This window comes from Phyllobates terribilis, unplaced genomic scaffold (genome assembly GCF_046119375.1).
Source record: "Phyllobates terribilis strain yellow unplaced genomic scaffold, ASM4611937v1 Scaffold_8__6_contigs__length_399053987, whole genome shotgun sequence".
Taxonomy (NCBI): Eukaryota; Metazoa; Chordata; class Amphibia; order Anura; family Dendrobatidae; genus Phyllobates; species Phyllobates terribilis.
In genome coordinates this window covers 267,171,577-267,184,334 of record NW_027362768.1, presented here as the reverse complement: position 1 = coordinate 267,184,334, position 12,758 = coordinate 267,171,577, and the positions used below count along the sequence as shown (strand labels likewise).

At 42.4% G+C, this 12,758-nt stretch overlaps 1 protein-coding gene across 3 annotated transcripts in view; it reads right to left on the bottom strand.

Moving 5' to 3' along the window:
• The window catches only part of JOSD1 (Josephin domain containing 1), a 46,478-nt gene that overhangs the window by 19,868 nt on the left and 13,852 nt on the right, over nt 1–12,758 (bottom strand). For all 3 annotated transcript variants that reach the window (XM_073644234.1, XM_073644233.1, XM_073644232.1), the window contains one exon: nt 387–906. In XM_073644234.1, the coding sequence (XP_073500335.1) occupies nt 387–568 (182 nt within the window). In that variant the 5' untranslated portion in view covers nt 569–906. The remainder of the gene's footprint in view (nt 1–386; nt 907–12,758) is intronic.

Sequence of the window (12,758 nt, the reverse complement as noted above, 5' to 3'; positions counted from 1 at the left end):
AAATTAATAGGAGCCCTGGAAAACCCCTTTAAAGTTTCTCTAGAAAGGGGTGTGTGGTTTTGAAGAATAGGAGGGGTTTAAAGGGGTTGTCCAGGTTTTCACAAGTCTGCAGTCACAAAGAGTGACTGCGGATTTTCATGTATAACTTGGTCAACCCCTTGAAAATTGCACTAAATATCGTGGCAAAAAAATATCAGATTAAGTAAGCCAACTAAAAGGTGGCAGAAGGAAAGTATGTAATGTGTGCACCACTAGGATACATTTTCTTCTGCCCGGTCTAGTTTTAAGCTTTCCATGTTTAAGACACTAACAATAAAGTCGTCCCAATATTCCTGAGAATGAAGATGGACTGTCTACATATCACAGGCATTTCCTTAACATCTCACCTCTGGAATATTTCCTGAAGGGCTTCCCGAGTAAATGCTCCAGCATCCTGGAAAACATTGTTCAAGGCATGGAGGGCACAGAGCTCCCGGCGCTGCTTCTCGTGGTAGATGTGTGCTGGCAGAGGCTCCTGGAACTCGCTTCCAGATTTCAGCTTATCCCCTTTCCATGGTACACAGCTCATGGTTGGAAATCAAAGTTGGGGCCAAGCCGCAGCAATGATGAGGATGTCCAAAAAAAGCCCTTTAGAGCGAGTGTGCACAGTAGGTCCTAGTATGGCTCATGTGATTTATACCCCATGTTCTTTCATACACATAACAAAAAGACAAAAACAGTGCCGTGTTCCTTTATGAAAATGGTCCAGAGCAGTATTCCTTGTGAAGTATGAGGATAGTAACAAAACAGGTTCTTAAACCTTTCATTAAGACAGGAATCACTCTCCACATCTCTCTTTTTCCTCCATGCCACCGTGCTCTTTGGGTTGGCACAATTACCTCTTACTGTTTACATGGGTTCGATAACCTGATTAAAAAAAAAAAAAGAAAATGGTTAAGTTGCTATAATAAGGCTTTGATATTTTTTTTTTGGCTGTATTTTTTTTCCTGCAAAAAAAGAAACTGCATTAAAGGCTGTGTGCACCATTTTTTGGTGCGCTTTTTCTGCACGGAATTGGGCTAAAAACGCTAGGGAATCCCTGTACCAGCTAAGGCAATGACAATCCTGAAGTGCTGTGCACATGATCAGGAATTTTCCTGTCAGGATTGTCACTGCGTTTAAATCTGCAGCATGCCTTTGACGCGCTTTTCCCCCATTTATATCAATGCAGTCAGTCAAATCCGCAGCAAAAACGCAGGTATAAAAATATTTGCAGGTTTGCTGCAGATTTTTGCTGCATATCTGACTGACTAAATTATAGTCAATGGGTCAAAAAAGCCCAAAGAATTGACCGCGGGTCACAGGCGTCAGCTGATGAGAGACTACTCCTCCCATCAGCCTATGGCTGCTATCCTTGACAGGCGCCGCTGATGGGAGCTGTCATCAGCCGACACCTGTGCCCACAGTATAAAAAAAATAAAAATAAAAAAGTTAAAATAAATATTAAAACAATAAACCACCATATACTCACCAATCTGCCGTAATCCCGAGTGTCTACGGCGATCAGATCACCTGGCAGCACTCCATACACTGACAGAAGCGTGATCCCTCCTGCAGTGTGGAACGCTGAGCTACCGGGAGAGAGGTCTCACTTACTCACCAACATGGTGCTGATTGAACTCCGGTGACCTCTCTCCCAGCAGATAAGCGCTATACACTTCTGTGTCAGTGTAAAGGAGGTTGTCCTCTAGAACACTTACACCAGTGATTGCTGATGTGACTACTCTAGAAGTGACCCAGATCTTCGTGGGACACTCTGGATTATGTCATCACGTTGGACAGGTGAGGGAGACTGTTGTTTTGTTTTGTTTTTTTTTTTAATTATCTTGCAGGGGACAACAGCTTCAGCGGATTAGGCGTATAAATGATTAAAACCATGTGGACTTTTATTTTAAAAAAAAGGATTTTTTGGGGTGTCATATAGAAGACTCTCCATTACTAACCCCTGGTCTTCATGTCAGCTGCCAATACAAAGCTGACATGAACCCCAACCCTATTACCCCACTTGCCGCCGCACCAGGGCAAGTGAGAAGAGCAAGGTCAAGTGCCAGATTTGATGCATATTATAGATGCAAACACATACAGCAAGAAAAAGTGGTATGTATAATTAGACAGGGAGTATATGGATAAAAAATATCAATTTTTATTGAGTGAATACAGAACTAGACAACACATAGAAATTTAAAAGCATGATGCTTCAGTAGAAACCACAAAAAAGTATCACATATCAATATGTACCAACAATAGCCAAAAAATGATAATAGTAAAACCTCCTATCCCAAAGCAAAGATACCATAAATGGGTGTCTGAAACATTAAAGTGCATCTATCAGTGCAAATTAACCCGTGTCAGCCTCTATGCTCTCAAAATAAGCTACCAGTCTACCCTGGTTCTATTAAATTCAATAGAAAAACCCACAGGGGGGATGAATCTAAAGAAATAAACTCAAAAATACAGGGAATGTGAATCCCTGGAGTTAGGAATAGATACCTCCAAAAATCCAGCCTGTGGGTTAGAAATGGGGCTGTCGCAGTGTGCAGAGGGTGGGAGGATCAATAGAGGGCCATTACCCCACGAGTATCGCCACTAACGCTGTGGCGTGTATTATAGATGCGCCATTTCGGAGGCCGCTGAGGGCGGATATAAGCCTTGGAGGGGGCCAGTATCCATGGCCCGTTTCCTGGCTATCAACCCCTTTAAAACCCAAGACGTACTAATACGTATCTGCGCCCTGAGTTTTAAGAAACTGATACGCATTAGTATGTCTTTGCGATTGAAGCCACACACAGGCTGTGCGGGCGCGATCGCCGCCGGGTGTCAGCTGTGACAATGTGCAGGGAGCAGTCCCACACCGCTCCCGGCACATTAACCCCCGCAATGCTGCGATCCAAGTCGATCGCAGCATTGCAGTGGCAAGGGGAGGTTATCGCAATACTCACCTCCTCTTCCAGCCTCCAGCGCTGTCAGCCACGGCATCCCGGATGTCATCATAACGACCCGATGTCGTCATGACAACATCCGGGTTACCAGACAGCAGGAAGATATTTTGGTCATGCGCAGTGCATGACCAAAGTATCTTCTGCATTCGCAGCGCTGACAGCCTGTATAGCACAGGGATGGTGCTGCATTCTTGTGCTATACAGGCGATCAGAATAAAAAAAAGTGAAAGTCCCATAGTGGGACAAAGTATAAAAGTAAAAAAAAAAGTCAGAAAGTGAAAAAAAAAAAAATCCACCAAAAATAAAAATATAATGTATCCATCAATAAACATTACTATGAAAAAAATAAATAAATAAATGTGCACATATTTGGTATCGCCGCGTCCGGAACGACCTGACCTATAAAATTCTCCTACTAGTTAACCCCTTCAGTGAACACTGTAAAAAAATAAATAAAAAAACGAAGCAAAAAACAATGCTTTATCATCATGCCGCCAAACAAAAAGTGGAATAACACGCGATCAAAAAGACGAATATAAATAAAAATGGAACTGCTGAAAACGTCATCTCGTCCCGCAAAAAAACAAAGCCGCCATACAGCTCCATCATCCGAAAAATAAAAAAGTTATAGGTCTCAGAAAAAAGTGATGCAAAAAAATAAAAGCAATTTTTTTAGAAAAAATTATGTAAAAGCGCCAAAACATAGAAAAACTATATAAATGTGGTACCGCTGTAAACGTACTGACCCGAAGAATAAAGCTGCCTTATCAATTTTACCACACGCGGAACAGAATAAAAAAATTAAAAAAAAATAATAATAAATTCCTGAATTGTTGGTTTTTGCTTATTCTGCCTCCCAAAAATCTGAATAGAAAGCAATCAAAAAATGTCATGTGCCTGAATTGGCACCAATAAAAACGTCAATTCATCCCGCAAAAAACAAGCCATCACATGACTGTCGGCCAAAATATGGAAAAATTATAGCTCTTAAAATATGGTGATGCAAAAACTAGATTTTAAAAAAAAAAATGCGTCTTTTAGTGTGTGACAGCTGTCAGTCATAAAAACCCCATATGATTCTGGTATCTCTAATCGTACCGACACGAAGAATAAAGTCGTCTAATCACTTATACTGCACGAGGAACGGTGTCAAAAATAATCTCTAGGGTTAGGGTTGTGCTAATGTTAGGGTTTGGGTTTTTTCCAAAGGAAAAATGAAAAAAAAAAAAGGATGACGATATGGCAACTAGTGTTGAGCGCAAGTGCTCGCTACTTGAGTTTGCATCGGGTATGCATTGAGTATCACGGGTGCTCGAGTCTCCGCCCCATATGCTTGATGGCCAAAAAAACCTTGCAGGGATTGCCTGCCATGCACGAGCGATCCTCGCACGTTTTTTTTTGGGTGTCTAATAACCGTGAAACATGCAGACGGGGATTTGAGCATGTCACTCGAGCACCCGCGATACATGGTGCATACCCGAGTACCCGATGCAAAGTCAAGTAGCGAGCACTTGCGCTCAAGACTAATGACAACTTATTCAATATGATGACCTAATGTTATCAAATTCTGTGTCGTACCTCTGGGTTCAAAACGTTCACTATACCCCTTGATAAAATCCTTGGGGGGTGGAGTTTCCAAAATGGGGTCACTTGTGGGGGGGGGGGGGGGGGGGGGGGGGGGGTTTCCACTATTTAGGCACATCAGAGGATCTCCAAACGCGACATGGCATCCGCTCTCGATTCCAGCCAATTTGATGTTCAAAAAGTCACACAGTGCTCCTTCCCTTCCGAACTCTGCCGTGCGCCCAAACACTGTATTTTCCCCCACATATGGGGTATTGGAGTACTCAGGAGAAATTGCACAAAAGTTTTTGGGGTCCATTTTCTCCTCTTACCCTTGTGAAAATAAAAACATTGGGGCTAAAACATCATTCTTGTGGAAAAAGTTTGATTTTTTTATTTTCACGGCTCCATGTTATAAACTTCTGTAAAGGACTTGAGGGTTCAGGGTGCTCACCACACATCTAGATAAGTTCCCTGAAGGGTCTAGTTTCCAAAATGGTGTCACTTATGGGTGGTTTCCACTGTTTAGGCACAACAGGGGCTCTCCAAACGGAACATGGCGTCCGCTAATTATTCAAGCAAATTTTACAATGAAAAAGTCAAATGGCGCTCCTTCCCTTCCGAACCCTGCGTTGCCCAAACAGTGTTTTTCCCTACATATGGGGTATCTGCGTGCCCAGGGGAAGTTGCACAACAAATTTTGGGGTCCATTTTTTCCTGTTACCCCTGCGAAAATAAAAAAAAAATTGGGTCTAAGGCTATGTGCTCACGATGCAGAAATGCTCCGGATTTTTCCTGAGCGTTTCTGCATCTCCCTTGGCAGGAAAAACGCATGTACAATCCGCATGCGTTTTTTTCTGCCAGGGACATGCGGATGTGAAGCGTTCTTCTCATGCATTTCCGCATGCAGGTTGACAAGCGCTTTCCAAGTGATTTTAGCATCACTTGGAAAGTGCTTGTCAACTTGGTCACACTATATAAATCCATGCAAACAGCATGGATTTATATAGTGTGACCGTAAGAATGGTAAAAAATAAATCTATACTTACCTTCCGATGGACCCCGCAGTCTTACTTCGCTCCGTCCTGGCTGCCGGCAGATCGCGGTACACTGAAGGACCTGCCGTCACATGACTATGACGTCAGCTCAGGTCCTCCAGTCCACCACGATCTGCCGGCAAGGGAGGACGAGCGCAGCGGGGGCCATCAGAAGGTAAATATAGCATTTATTTTTTATTTCATTCTTTTTTTTCACAGGTTCTATGGTACCCGGGTCTGGAGGAGAGTCTCCTGTCCTCCACACCCGGGTACAATCCGCACATTGAAAGGAGTGGAATGCGAATCTACATATGCAGTGATGCGGAATCCAAGCGTTCCAATGCAAGTCAATGGTGGCGAAAACACAGCGCTTCCGCAAAATAATTGGTAGTGCTGCGTTTTTTTCCGCAATGATAATCCGCAGCGGAAATTTCCGCAGCATGCGCACAGCACATGAGGATTATCATTGGGGAACATGGCAGGCCTTCTACCAAGAGGTTTTTAAGCGTTTTTGCCGCTGCGGAAACGCTTAAAAAACGCATCGTGGGCACACAGCCTAAAGTGACATCTTTGTGAAAAAAGTTAAATGTTCATTTTTTTTCTTCCACATTCCAAAAATTCCTGTGAAGCCCCTGAAGGGTTAATAAACTTCTTGAATGTGGTTTTGAGCACCTTGAGGGGTGCAGTTTTTAGAATGGTGTCACTTTTGGGTATTTTCTGTCATAAAGGCCCCTCAAAGTCTCTTCAAATGTGATGTGGTCCCTAAAAAAAAAATGGTTTTGTGAATTTTGTTGGAAAAATGAGAAATCGCTGGTCAACTTTTAACCCTTATAGCTCCCCAATAAAAAAAAAAAATTTTTGGTTCCAAAATTGTGCTGATGTAAAGTAAACATGTGGAAAATGTTATTTATTAACTATTTTGTGTGACATATCTCTCTGATTTAAGGGCATAAAAATTCTAATTTTGAAAACGCAAGTGATATCGAAGAAATTTTACCACAATCATGAAGTACAATATGTCACGAGAAAACAGTCTCAGAATGAGCGGGATCCATTGAAGCGTTGAAGAGTAATTACCTTATAAAGTGACAATGGTCAGAATTGTAAAAATTGGCCTGGTCATTAACCCCTTCGCAACCCTGGGATTTTCAGCTTTTTGCATTTTCGTTTTTTGCTCCCCTTGTTCCCAGAGCCATAGCGTTTTTATTTTTTGGTCAATATGGCCGTGTGAGGGCTTATTTTTTGCGGGACGAGTTATACTTTTGAACGCCATTACTAGTTTTACCATATCGTGAACGGGAAAACAATTCCGAGTGCGGTGAAATTGCAAAAAAAAAAAAAGTGCAATACCACAGATGTGGTTAAAAAAAAAAAAAAAGCGCCATTTTCTAAGACCTGTAGAGTCTCCACTTTTCGTGATCTAGGGCCGGGTGAGGGCTTATTTTTTGCGCACCGAGCTGAAGTTTTTATTGATAACATTTTGGGGTAGATCTGATGTTTTGATCGCCCGTTATTGCATTTTCTTGTAATGTTGCGGCGACCAAAAAACATAATTCTGGCGTTTAGAATTTTTTTCTCGTTACGCCGTTTACCGATCGGATTAATTATTTTTTTATATTGATAGATCGGGCGATTCTGAACACGGCGATACCAAATATGTGTATGTAGGTTTTTTTTAATTATTATTTTATTTTGAATGGGACGAAAGGGGGGTGATTTAAACTATTTTTAAAAACTTTTTTTTTTTTTTTTTTTTTACTTTTTGCTTGCTTCTATAGTCTCCATAGGAGACTAGAAGCAGCAACTGTCTGATCACCTCTGCTACATACAGATGATTAGCAGATCACCTCTATGTAGCAGAAATTCTCCTGTGCTATGAGCCCTGACCACTAGGTGGCGCTCATAGCGACCCGCTAACAACAACCACTGGAGTCTGCTGCAGACCCAGGGTTGTCATGACCACCCATCGGTGACCCGCGATCACGTGACGGGGGTCACCGATGGGCAGGGTAAGTGACCCGCTTCCGGCGCGGTTAAATGCCGCTGTCAGAGATTGACAGTGGCATTTAACATGTTAACAGCCGCGGGTGGATCGCGATTCCACCCACGGCTGTTGCGGGCACACGTCAGCTGTAATAATCAGCTGACATGTGCCCGGTTCAGTGAGGGCTCAGCGCCGGAGCCCTCACTGAACCGGGGGATTACAGCCTGACACTGTGTCAATTTTTTTCTGGGGTCCCCCTGTAATGGCTAACCAAACAGCTGTGAGCTGTTAATATCCAGGAAACATTTTTTTGCTAATCGTCCCTTCCCTGGCTAGTAATATCAACCCCCAGTGGTCGGCTTTCCCTCTGCTGGTTATAAAAATGAACGGGAGCCCACGCCATTTTTATTTTATTCTTCATTTTATTTCATTTAAAAGCAATCCCATGCCCACTGTGCTTGTTTTTGACGCTGCGTAAATTCATCTGCAGCAGGTCAATTTCTGTAGCAGAGACGCTAGTCTACACTGCAGATTTTGACCGATTGAAATATCATTACATGCGGTAGATACGCATGTACTGACAAAACAAGTGTGGCATTAGAATGCAGCGTTTTGCTGGTTGCCGATTGGTTAGCCTTTAGGGTATGTCCCCCACAATCAGCTGTGAGTTGTTATTAATAGCCAGGGAACATGTTGGCCTAATGGCCCCTTCCCAGGCTAAAAATAGCAGCCCTCAGCTGCCCTAGAATGACACTTCATATTTGAATGGGATTAAGTAATGGAATTAGGGTCGCAGACACCAATCCCTAGGTTTAGTAATGAAGAGGTGTCAGCCAGACACCCTCATTACTAAACCTGTAAGTAAAAGTTAAATAAACACACACACACACACAATTCTTTAATCGTTTAAATTAACCAATATACTCACCCTAGGTCCAACAGTAATCCAAGGGTTAAAGCAATGTCCCACGTTTCTTTTTTTTTTCTTTTTTTAGATATCTTTATTTAGCTCCAAAAAAGCATTCATTGTTATACAAAAACATCAAAAAACATGCGTTTTCTCCGCAGCCCTTTTGCTGCCAAGAGTCCATCTTTAATTTTGGGTACGTTCATGAGTCTGATTTTTTAGGTCTTCACACTTGTCTCTGAGCTTGGATATTTATCCAGAGAGGTTTTAGTATTAGCAACATGCACTTTACTTATATTATTGCTCAGGTTAACTTAAGACCTGTAGACTCATTTGATGTTACTCACATATTACCCATACGCACTACGAATAGGAGTGCCCTTAGGCTATGTGCCCACGATGCAGAAATGCTCCGGATTTTTCCTGAGTGTTTCTGCATCTCCCCTGGCAGAAAAAAAGCATGCGGATTGTACATGTGTTTTTCCTGCAAGGGACATGAGGTTGTGAAGAGTTCTTCACATGCATTTCCGCATGCGGGTTGACAAGCGCTTTCCAAGCGAGTTTAGCATCACTTGGAAAGTGCTTGTCAACTTGGTCACAATATATAAATCCATGCAAAAGGCATGGATTTATATACTGTGACCCCAAAGAATGGTTAAAAATAAAAAAATAAATATATGCTTACCTTCCGATGGCCTCCGGAGTCTTGCTTCACCGTCCCGGCTGCCGGCAGATCGCGGTACACTGAAGGACCTGCCGACGTCAGCATCGCGTGACCCGCCACATGACTATGACGTCTGCTCATGTCCTTCAGTCCATCGCGATCTGCCTGCATGAGAGGAGGAGCGCACTGCGGGCCATCAGAAGTTAAGTATAATATTTATTTTTTATTTTATTCTTTTTTTTACAGGTTCTATGGTACCCGGGTCCGGAGGAGAGTCTCCTCTCCTCTAGACCTGGGTACCGTCCGCACATTGAAACGCTTGGATTCCGCATCTACAGATGCAGTGATGCGGAATCCAAGCGATTCAATGCAAGTCGATGGCGGCGAAAACGCAGCGCTTCCGCAAAATAATTGGTAGTGCTGCGTTTTTTTCCGCAATGATAATCCGCAGCGGAAATTTCTGCAGCATGTGCACAGCACATGCGGATTATCATTGGGGAACATGGCAGGCCTTCTACCATGAGTTTAAGCGTTTCTGCAGCTGCGGAAATGCTTAAAAAACGCATCATGAGCACACAGTCTTAGGCTATGTGCCCACGATGCAGAAAATTTCTGCATCTCCCTGGCAGAAAAAACGCATGCAGATTGTGCATGCTTTTTTCCTGCAGAATACATGCGGATTCACATGCGTTAACGCATGTGTTCTGCATGCGGACTGACAAGCGCTTTCCAGGCGATAGCATCATTTGGAAAGTGCTTGACAACTAGGTCACACTATATAAATCCATGCATAAGGCATGGATTTATATAGTGTGACCGTAAAAATAAAAAATAAAGCTATACTTACCCCCGCCGCGTGTGCTGTCGCGCTCGTCCTGGCTTCTTCCGGGTTGCCGGCATCTCGCGATACAGCCTGCGGTCACATGACCGCGACGTCATCTCAGGTCCTGGAAGGAGAAGCGCTGCAGGGGCCGCCGGACAGGTGAATATAAACTTTATTTATTATTTTATTCTTTTTTTTACAGGTACAATGGTACCCAGGTCTGGATGAGAGTCTTCTCTTCTCCAGAACTGGGTGCCATCCGCACATAGAGAAGCATATAATCCGCTTGTACAAATGTACAGACACGGATTCTATGCATCTCAATGCAAGTCAATGGCAGCGCTTCCGCAAAATTAATGAACATGCTGCGGATTTATTTGCGTTGCAGAAAAGCTGCGGAAAAATCCACAGCATGTGCATTGACATTGCGGAATGCCACTGGGGACCATGGGGTGCGGATTACCATGCGTTTTTTATGCGTTTCCGCTGCGGAAACGCATGAAAAACACATCGTGGGCACGCAGCCTAAAAATTTGTAGCTACTAAGGGGTCTTAGATTCATATATATTTGGTGCCATTAGTTGCTCACAGGCTGAGGTTTTTGTCTATCACATCTTTAGTATTTATGTGACATGGGTGTTTTGTAACGGATTTTAACTTTTATATACAATAAAATTTTGCTAATTGTTCTAAGCATTTTAAGGCTCCATTATTTCTCTGTGTTTAAAATAAAAGATGCAGGAACTTTGCAGAAATTTCTGCAATTAAATACTTAACGTGCGCACATAGCCTTACAGAACCAGCAAAGGCTTAATGAGATTTCAGAAAGTCCATGCACACTATGTCCCTGCTTTAGGTTATTTTCACATGCACTGTTTTTGCAGCATTTTTTTCTGTTGATTACATGGGTGATTTACTCATTCAAGAAAAAGAAATGCAGCACTCACCATATCTTAAAATCAGTCCTTTATTGCAATACTTGGGACATACAGGTGGAAAGCAGGGGGGTACGGGGAAATCAGCGGATGACAGCTGTTTCGTGTCTGGCACTACACTTCTACAGGTCCAGGTTCTGGACCTGTAGAAATAGAATTGACATACAGATTTCATAAAATCGGACAGGTCCATTTTTTTTGTGGACTGAATGATCAGAATAAAAGCACGGTGACAAGTCATATTTTGATCAGAGTCATGGATCAAAATTTCCTATACAAATCTGTGGTCCTTGAAAATCACAGACACAATACATTGGTAGGAGAGGCTTTGCAGTTTTTGTTTTTATGAACATCAATGAAAATAAATAGTTTAAAAAAAAAAAAATCACTGATGAAACAGTAATGGTAAGAATTGACACACGGACCAAACACTTATAAAAAAAAGGTCCATGTTTTTACGTGCAAGAAAAATCACCATTGACGTCGGAATGGAGAAGGTCTTCAGATCTCTGGAGTTTGACATATTTCTTCTCTGAAAGCAATTCTTAGTCATCTCCATACAATCCTGCAAACAGTGATCATGAATCAACAAATTCCCAATATGGGAACTTTCTCATTGCAGCAAAATATCTTTGCACTAAAATGCCAAGGTCATCAGCATGGTCCCTTATCACTCTGCAGAAATCCAGCCAAATCAACAGCTGGGAAAGCAGTTAGTGTAGGACTTTACAAGGTAGGGAAAAGGTCCAAAACTGATAACAGGAACAAATAGTGAAGTCTATCCACCAATAGTGAAAGCTGCCAGTGAGAAAGGGGGTCCCAACACCGTATATAGCAGTCAGAGGAACAGACGTCCGTTCGGATCCCCCCAACACGCAAGGAAGCTCGGCCAAATGTGTATGCATTTTTTTATGTTGCTGCTAAATAACACTTATCTCCAGAGGAAAAAAAAATGGTGCTGCAATTCAATATGCCCAATTTTCTCTTCCTTCTCAACCTACAGATTGACGGATTAGGGTGCTTTAATGGGTTTTTCCAGACAATAAGATACTGAAAAACAATCCTGGGGATAGGAAATCCGTATCAGATCAGTGGGCATGTGGCACCTTATCCATCAGCTGTTATCAGCGCCTAGAAAATAGGAGCTGTTCTGCAGTACAAAGCAGTGGCTGCTACACAATGAATGGTGCTGAGCTGTGCAGCTCCATTCAGTGTTTACATCCAGCCTCCTCAGAAGCTAAGAACAGCTGATCGGTGGGGTTACAGGTGTGAGACCTCCACTGATCCGATACTGGTGACCCATACTAAGGATCAGTAATCAATATCACATGCCCAGACAAATGCTTTCACTTAAAAGGGTTGTCCCCAACTCAGATAACTCCTCTCTCAGTCAGCACGTTTCCCCCTAGTAAAACAACACTTAGACCACATTCACACTTTCAGTATTTTACCTCAGTATTTCTAAGCTAAAACCAGGAGTGGATGAACAATGCAGAAGTGGTGACGTGTTTCTATTATACTTTTCCTCTGATTGTTCCTCTCCTGGTTTTGGCTTACAAATACTGAGGTAATATACTGACCAAATACTGAACATGAGAATGTGGCCTTATACAACCCCTGGCAAAAATTATGGAATCACTGAGCTCGGAGGATGTTCATTCATTTGTTTAATGTTGTTGAAAAAAAGCAGATCACAGACATGGCACAAAACTAAAGTCATTTCAAATAGCAACTTTAGGGCTTTAAGAAACACTAAAAGAAATCAAGATTAAAAATGTGGTACTCAGCAAGGGTAATTTTTTTCACACCAAGCAGAGGGAAAAAATTATGGAATCACTCAATTCTGAGGAAAAAATTATGGAATCAA